Source organism: Henckelia pumila, chromosome 3 (genome assembly GCF_033568475.1).
Source record: "Henckelia pumila isolate YLH828 chromosome 3, ASM3356847v2, whole genome shotgun sequence".
Classification (NCBI taxonomy): domain Eukaryota; kingdom Viridiplantae; phylum Streptophyta; class Magnoliopsida; order Lamiales; family Gesneriaceae; genus Henckelia; species Henckelia pumila.
In genome coordinates this window covers 21,356,135-21,365,594 of record NC_133122.1, presented here as the reverse complement: position 1 = coordinate 21,365,594, position 9,460 = coordinate 21,356,135, and the positions used below count along the sequence as shown (strand labels likewise).

The 9,460-nt window shown below is 38.7% G+C and overlaps 1 protein-coding gene across 1 annotated transcript; it reads right to left on the bottom strand.

Moving 5' to 3' along the window:
- Positions 1–7,367: 7,367 nt before the first annotated feature.
- Positions 7,368–9,231, bottom strand: LOC140886467 (UDP-glycosyltransferase 91C1-like). The gene has a single exon (XM_073293048.1). It carries the CDS (start codon positions 8,981–8,983, stop codon positions 7,589–7,591), a length of 1,395 nt encoding a protein of 464 aa, XP_073149149.1. The 5' UTR covers positions 8,984–9,231; the 3' UTR covers positions 7,368–7,588.
- Positions 9,232–9,460: the final 229 nt, after the last annotated feature.

Genomic DNA, 9,460 nt, shown 5'->3' with positions numbered 1-9,460 from the left:
TATGTTTTGATACCCAGGTGATGTAAGGCTCCCGTATATTTGGACAGCCTGGATGATATCAGGCTCCGGGATATTGGACATTACATATGCACTTGGCTGGACTACATTTCTACGATTTCCCATTCGAACTAAGAGAATCGAGGTGAGCCCGGATTGAAGAACTCGAGAACTGATCCCGAGCTTGAAGCGTCTATTTTTTGGTGAAAGCATTTCCTCGTGGTGGTGGAAGAGTTGTGGCTGGAGACTTCCCTTCATTATGTTGGTGTGTGGCCTGAAAGCCCGAGATATGGCATCTCTGGCCTCGTGCCGTTGACATGCTTCTAGAAAAGGGAATGTAAAAGTTAGGGGCAATTTGAGTCTTAAGGCACGAAGGAGATGGAGCGGAAGAGGAGAACTACCACTAAACCTTCCTGGTATCCCAATTCTCGGTCATTTCGCATCATACTAAGAGTCGAGCTCACCCTCCGAAAATACGATCTTGTATTCGCAAGCAATATATCGGTTACAGACATCCGAGTGTGACACTCGAGAAGTGAGGGGATTACCCGTGGAACGTGCACACTCAGGAGTTATTGAATAACGATAGAAGCAACCCGTTCTTGGCCGTGAGAAAAACAGAAGTCGGGCTTCTTATGAAGTCATTAAAGCATATAACGGAATCAAGCCAAAGAATGCATGGCAGCGGGAGGGGTGCTTCGAGGTTCCGAGTTTGTGATGGGTCACCCTAGCTCTTCCAATTGTATAATCAACAACCCGGTCCCGATCCTCCTCTACCCGGGCTAATTAAGCAGTCTTCTCATAAACACCCGCCGAGACCAAACCGGCTTCTCATCGTACCGAGGTCCCGTCTTCCTCGGATCTTGTGGAAAAATGCTTCACCATGCGCATCATCCTTGCCAATTATCTTCATTAAATCGGGCACAAGTACGTGGCATACCGTCACACGACCATGATCGGAGCTCTATACGGTGATCACTCTGTGACGTGCCCGGGAGCTTTTCTCCGCGGCCCGCCTCAACTCGTTTTCAAGAGGATGAAGCTGGGCACATGGTATCTAGCCTCAAGAAAGTTTCACGCCATGGATTCTCGAAGGGTCATATTTAAGCTCCGGGTTTCTGAACTTACCTTCAATTCGAGTACCAGAATGATTTCGGGGAAGGGATACTTCACTCGAGAGGGCAAGCAAGGGAGTTTTTTTTTTTTTTTTTTTGGAGATAAAGAGGTCGGGTCTTAAGCACCAACCCATCAGGGGTTCGCTCAAAAAATAGAAAAAGGAAGAAGAATCTTCAAGGTTGTATGTGGGGTGCACTGCCCAGGACCCGGGGAGAACAAATAATGGCACGAGATGCTCCAGTGGTTGCTTAGAGAGCTGAAGAAATTATGTACTCCGTATCTAATTTTGAGGTCAAGTTTTCAGACTTTACAACTCTCCGGGATGGATTAAATAAAGTCATCGGCATTATAGTTCAGAGGAGCATTAACAAGGAGGTTGGTACGCATGTGAACAATCAAATAAAATCAAATGGGCCGTGAAGTTTTGGTCAAAGGGCTTGAGTGGAGCAAGTCCACGTTTTCACACCCAAGTGGAGAAAGGTACTTGATTTGCTCAAATATATATATATATATATATACATATAATTATTGATTGAAGCGAAAGAAGTCGACACAGAGGGTTATAGTTCTACTAATCGACAACACTTAAGCCCAGGAGATCTACCATCCTGGCACCTAAAAAACCCATGGCAGCCCCATGACATGTAAACCCAGGCGATCTACCACCCTGGTACTCAAATCCCATGGTAATTCACGAGCATTATAAGTCCAGGTGATCCACCACCCTGGCACATAAAACCCAGGTGATCTACCACCCTGGTACTCAAAGCCCGTGGTAATTCACGAGCATTATAAGTCCATGTGATCCAGCACCCTGGCACATAAAACCCAGGTGATCTACCACCTTGGTACTCAAAGCCCGTGATAATTCACGAGCATTATAAGTCCAGGTGATCCACCACCCTGGCACATAAAACTCAGGTGATCTACCACCCTGGTACTCAAAGCCCGTGGTAATTCACTAGCTTTATAAGTCCAGGTGATCCACCACCCTGGCACATAAAACCCAGGTAATCTACCACCCTGGTACTCAAAGCCCGTGGTAATTCACGAGCATTATAAATCCAGGTGATCCACCACCCTGGCACATAAAACCCAGGTGATCTACCACCCTGGTACTCAAAGCCTGTGGTAATTCACGAGCATTATAAGTCCAGGTGATCTACCACCCTGGCACATAAAACCCAGGTGATCTACCACCCTGGTACTCAAAGCCCTTGGTAATTCACGAGCATTATAAGTCCAGGTGATCCACCACCCTAGCACATAAAACCCAGGTGATCTACCACACTGGTACTCAAAGCCCGTGGTAATTCACGAGCATTATAAATCCAGGTGATCCACCATCCTGGCACATAAAACCCAGGTGATCTACTACCCTGGTACTCAAAGCTCGTGGTAATTCACGAGCATTATAATACCACCCTGGCACATAAAACCCAGGTTATCTACCACCCTGGTACTCAAAGCCCGTGGTAATTCACGAGCATTATAAGTCCAGGTGATCCACCACCCTGGCACATAAAACCCAGGTGATCTACCACCCTGGTATTCAAAGCTCGTGGTAATTCACGAGCATTATAAGTCCAGGTGATCCACCACCCTAGCACATAAAACCCAGGTGATCTATCACCCTGGTACTCAAAGCCCGTGGTAATTCACGAGCATTATAAGTCCAGGCGATCTTCCACCCTGGCACTCACTCAAAGTCCAGGGCAGCCCCCTGACATCTATTTGAAAGCCCGGGGAAGTCTACGCTCTGGCACCTCTCTTGTAAGTCCCGGAGGTTTGAGGCTCTGGCATCTATTTGAAAGCTCAAGATTGGAGATTTAGCATGTCACTCGAGTTTGGAGACTAGTTTTTTCGGGACAGTGGAGCAGGTCCTAGCCCGACTATCTTTGGTATGAGTGGTGATACCCTGATGAAATATCCTGGGTTATCACCAAACTCGATTGATTGTCGAGAGCCCGGATACGGAGTGGTTTCTAGATTGGTGGTAGAAAAAAGACAGGGAGAAAGTAGAACCCAAACGAAGTATGAAAGAGGTCCCTTGCCTTGCCAAGAGGTGTCCTCCCTCCCTTACCAGGAGGAGTCTTTGCTTGCCAAGAAGTCCCTTCCCTTGCCTGCCAGAGAACCCTTGCCACCTAGAGAGCCCTGGCGTCCAGCACCCTTGCCACCCGGAGCACCCTGGCGTCCAGTATCTTGGCCTCCCAGCACCCTGGCTTCCAGCACCCTAGCGTCCGGCACCCTGGCGTCCCAGCACCCTGGCCTTGAGCACCCCGTCATCCAGGCTAGAGGACCCTTTCCAGGCCAAATCATAACACGGGTCCCACAGCATGGGCACCATCTGAAAGTGACAGAGAATAATAATGAGTAGGCATGGGCACTGTCCAAAAATCACGGAAAACATCTAATCACATTTAATAGATGTCAGAAATCCATAACGTATAATTATTGGGATCTCTCTGGAATTCCTATAAATACCAGGCTCCCTGTCCTGGTCATGGTATGTTCTTCATGTTCTATTGCGTTCATATACATCTTCACATTCACACTCAATTTCTCTAAATCTCATAAGCCCACTCCATACATCTTAGTCTAACTTAAGCATCGGAGTAGCGACGCCGGAGAACCCCTCCGGCGCCCCCATTGACGAGTTTCCTTGTTTCTGGTGTGTAGAGGAACTTCACGACGAGGCGAGGAAGTTTGCTGCTATTTTTATCCCGGGATCTTACCCACCCTGGGTGCACATTTTATGATTATCGCATCACATACATTACAAGATCCGAAAAGATTATTTTTTTAAAAGTTAATTATCATACGAAAAACTGAATCAAAATTTTTTTAAAAAGCTATTATTTTTTAACAAATAAATAAAGTTGACATATTTTTCCAAATGTTATATCACATACATAGCGAGGGTGTCCCTTCTACTTTTTATTATTAAACTTGAATCCTTTTAGTGTCATGGTCCGTCATCCAAATGTCATATTTATATTTAATTTAATATGATATTAAACATGAAATAGACTTGGTTGGTGGAATCCATCATATTTTTTGCCCTTTGATAACTATTTAATTACAAAAATGTCACATTTACTTTTGTCTTTTGGTAGATATTTTTATATATGAAAACGTCATTTTTGTAATTTTTTAGAGTAACACTCATGTGAGACGGTTTCATCCGTGAGACGGATTAACTCTACCCATATTTATAACAATAAGTAATACTTTTGACATAAATGTAATACTTTTTAATGGATAACTCATATAGGAGATCTATTTCAAAAAAATGACCCTTAAGACCGTCATAGGAGTTTTTGCCAATTTTTTATTTCACAAACGCATACTAAACATAAGTAAAAAAAAAATTATAGAAAAATAAATATATTAAAACTTTTTTTAGATAAATTAGAAAAATAAATATTTTTTTTAAAAAAATATATGGTTGATCGATACACCATCAACTAATTAAAATAAAAAAATAAGTGTACCGACACACATACGTCTTCCTTTATTTTTTTTCAAAAACTAAACAACACAAGGGATGATTTTTTTAAATATAAATTACTTAACATTTTAAAAATAAATATATTTTTTAAAAAATTGTTGATTGGTTTACAATCATTTTGAAAATTACAAAGATTCAAACAAAAAGATCTCATGGATCAGTTTTGTGACATGAATCTCACCAGATTTAACTTAAGAAAAATATTTGTTTTTTTAATTTTACAAATATTATTTTTTAATTAGATTTGTATCATATTCATCTATCTTATGAATAAAGATCTACGAGATTGTTTCGCAAGAAATATTACTATTTCAAAATTATTTGTAAAGTGAAACTCGTATAATCTAAAGTAAAATAAAAGGAAAAAAGAAAAATTAAAAAAAAATAAAAGAAAAGAAAAAAGAATGCAGCGGACAACGTAATCTGCAATTTGATTCCCCTACCTACAGAATGATAAGTGTGTTTTTATGCATCATTTTGTGCTAGTTTCGAGTCGAGTTTTCATGCATTTATTATGTTTTATAGTTGTTTTTGTTTAATTAATTAATTTATTACATTCATATGGTCTACATTTCATTTTTCCTGGTTTGAATGAAGGAACAATGAATAAATCAAGAATTTGGAGCAAGAATGAATTACAGAGCAGTCTTGGTCAAAAAATCATTTTTAATTTTAGAGAGATCCAAATCCGATATCCACCGTTCAAAATGAATTTCAAAATTTTTTAAGCTGCTGTACAAATTTCAGCTTGATCTGACGGCTAGAACTCGATATATGAATTTTCAAAATCTTTGCGCGCAACATAAATTGTGTGGCGTTCGAGCGCGAAACCTGATTCCAAAAAACTGCTTTTAATGGCGCGCTCGAGCGGGATTTCTCCGCGCTCGAGCGCGAATTTTGGGAATTAATTATTCCGGAAAAAGTCTTGTACGGAAGGAAATAATTTATTTATGGATCATGGCCATATAAATAGATTATATATCATATTTTTTAGGGGTCCGAAGTTCCAGAACACGTGAGACGGCTAAGGCGGAGGCTTGAAGATTGAAGAACGCTCCATTCGAGTTTTTCTTCCTTTTCTCTTTAGATTATTAAACTTTTGTTCAATATTGTTTTCGTTATTTGAGTAAATTTTCTTCAACCAAGACCGCGAGATTTGGCCGAACAATTTTATGTCGAACATGTGGATGTTGATTTGGGATTTTTTATTTATATTTATTATTGATTGTTGGATTTATATTTTGTCTTGTGAATAATCTGATCAATTATTTGCTTGCATGTTAATTGATTTGAGTCGACCGATTATAAATTGATTTCGATCACTCCAATAATCGACATATGATTAAACGGACTAGAAATAGTATTTGGTTTCAGTATGCGGCTTTAGGTGAAAACTAAATTCTCATAGTTCTTAATGCATTTGAGTTTGATTAAAATTATGAAAATTAATCCGTCATAACTTGAATTGGTTTAACAAATTCTAGAAATGGACTGTTAAACAGATTAGGAGAATTCGTCGTGATTTAGATTAAAATTAGATCCTAGAATTGTCACTTGTTTGCATAAATTGTTAGGTACATGCGTGTGTCTTGGTTGTCTCATTTTAATTAAATTTATCTTTTAGTTGTTTTAATTCTTATTATCTTTAATAATTAAATTTTTATTTAATTCATCTCACCCTTTTTTTATTATTATGTCTAGATTAAACTAAATAATTAAATCTTGATAATTAGCTACAGTTTCTGTGGGATCGATATTTGGACTCATTGTTCACTTACTATAACTTGACCTGGTACGCTTGCCAGTAATTTATTTAATATCGATTTAATCGGTCACAAAACTAGGGCTAGTTCGGTACGGTATACCGACTATACCAAATGATACCGCATACCGTACCGAAAATTTTGATAACGATAAAATCGATACCGATACCGATACCGTACCGAAAATTTTGGTATAACGGAATTTTGGAATGACATAAATCCATACCGTTCTTAACGAAAAGTTTTGGTATACCGAAATTCTATAAGGTATCGGTATAATACCGTCTATACCGACATTTTTAAGAAAAAATCTATAACTAAAATCTATTTTATTATAATTTTTTCTTTTATATAATTAAAATATATTTTATTATAATATTTTTTCGGTATATCGATATACCGAATATACCGAAATTTTGCAAAACGTATCCCGATATCGATACCAAAAATATCGGTACGGTATCATACAGTACCAAAATTTTCAGTATATACGATTTTTTTCGGTACGATATATGCGGTAACATTTTGGTATTTTTCGCCACCCCTATGAAGAACTCTACCACTTGCATTAATTTTTAGATTTTTTCAATTTTAAATTATTAATAAAAAAACCCGCTGCTTGATGAAATTATATGTACAATAAAGGGGACTAGTTCATGTTATCCTTGGGATAACTAACCAAAGACAATTGAATGGATCAGAGCTATCCTAAGGATAACATCAAACCTTTCCCAAGAGAGGTTTGTTTGATAATCAAGCAGGGAGGGTGATTTTTACACAACTCTCTCTTTATTTATTGACTAAGATATATAATATGTATGCTACATGTACACAGAGTCTTACACATTAGGTTACACATGACTTAAAATTAAATGATTATCCCTTAACTTGATTTGGAAAAAAACTTTAAAAAATGAATGTAGGATAAGCATGTAATTTTAAATGTTATGCGTACGTAACGCAACGTATTCTCTCCAATAATTTAATTTCTTCGTGTTTTCCTCTATTGTCTTCTCGTCTTTGTCCATCAATAAATTTGTAGGACCCCAGCACTAATTTGCCCATGTGAATGCTTAATTTCACACAATATCATTACATTAATGATCTCCAGACTTTTCTAATATAGCAAATTTGTTTTACGCCAAGAAGCGGATAGATGAAAGATTCGTGCCCCATCCAAATTTTGTTGTATTTGAGATGTTCATATTGGTCCATTTGGACACTGCCGGAGATAATTAATAAAATCGTCCACATACCTATCATGAAGTCTTGTATTCCCGAACACCGCGCCTGCTTCCTTGGCTTTGTCTCTGAATATCTTCCCACCATCTTCAACCATCACCAATCTCACGGCCTGGGCAACTGAATCTCTGGTGAAATATCCATCTTCCTCGTTCCTCTCCACTTCAACACCTATCTGTTTCTCTTCCAAAATTCTGGAATTCGTCCATTGATCCACCATTAATGGCAGTAGAATGAGCGGAGCACCCAACATCAGCGCCTCTAATGTCGAACCTAATCCACAGTGACTCAAGAATCCGCCGACTGAAACATGATCGAGTATCTTCAACTGCGGCACCCAACCTTTCCACACGATTCCTCTCCCTTTTATTCTCTCTTCGAACCCCTCTGGCAGTTCGAACCCGTACGGAAGTTTGAATGCCCAAAGAAAAGGGATTTCGGAAAGTTCGAGCCCATGAGCTAGTTCAGTGATCTGATCTTGACTTATCATCGCCTCACTTCCTAAAGCTATGTAAAGAACAGATCCTTCGATTCGGGAGTCGAGCCATTTATTGATCAAAACCCAGTTTTGATCTTCCGTTTCCTCGACGTGGGGTGGTAAGAATCCAAGTGGGATCAGTGGTTTATTGTAAAGATCGGCCAGTAGATTAAACCATTCTGTATCGAACTCGTTGCAGTGCCGTAAAATAAATGCATCAGATTGCGAGATTCCGATGCCGCTGCGATATGCATCCGAGAAACCAGAAGCATTCTTTTCACCTGCCAAACAAATCAGCTTCGCTTCATGGTACTTGTACGACACTTTGGTGTGGAAGGGAACCCATTTCGGTGGAGACATGTAATCCTCCGCCGTATTCATGCCTTCCAGCTCGTTGATCAGATTATCGGTTGTTCCGAAGAAACACCAGAACCAGGATTCGAAAATACTGAAAAAGAAACGTGAAATCCCAAGCTTCATCGCGATTCTTGGTACCCAGAACGAAGCGAAATCATACACGACAGCATCAGCGGAAGAGTTTTGCAGAAACTCGGCCACATCTGATTCCATCAGGTCTTGCGCTTTCTTGAGATAATCCATTTCTTCCGTTCTTATATCCGTGGTTGACTCTGCATTTTCAGGGAGCCCTTCAACTTTTTGTAATGGGATTTTGACGAAAGTGAAGGAGGAAGCCAAGTCTGGGGGGATTTTAGGAAGGCGGTCGATGTTTCTTGGGGTGGAGATGAAGGAGATCTTGTGACCCTTTCGAGCTATGGCTTTGGAGAGCTCTAAAAATGGTATCAAATGGCCGAAAGCCAGCCATGGAAACATCACCACGTGTAGCTTCCTTTCATTTGGGAGACCTTCTTCCTCCATTTTAATTCAGGGCTTTTTCAAATTCGACAAGTTTTGATATAATTCATATTGCTGAGCTGCTGATGAATATATATAATTTCTGGAGCTGGATCGATGTATAAAATGGAAACATAGCTCGAGGGGTATTGATAGTCGAGCTCAAGATAATGTTTGATTAATTTTATTAAAAACAGTTTATAAGAAGAGCTTATATAAGTTATTTTGGAAGTTTATAAGCCGTCAGATCTTAAAAAATTAGTCGTTAAAGTGTTTGGAAGAACTTATTTTAAATGACTTAAAAAATGTTGTGTTTGGTATTATAAGATCTTTTTATTGTTGAAATTACCAAAAGAATAACATACTATAAAAATAATTTAAATAGTAACATACATTTAAAAATAGTTTTAAATTTATTATAAATATTAAACATATATTAAAAAATTAAAACTATTTTTAATTTTAATTTAGAAAAAAAATGATAAATTATGTATAAAAAAT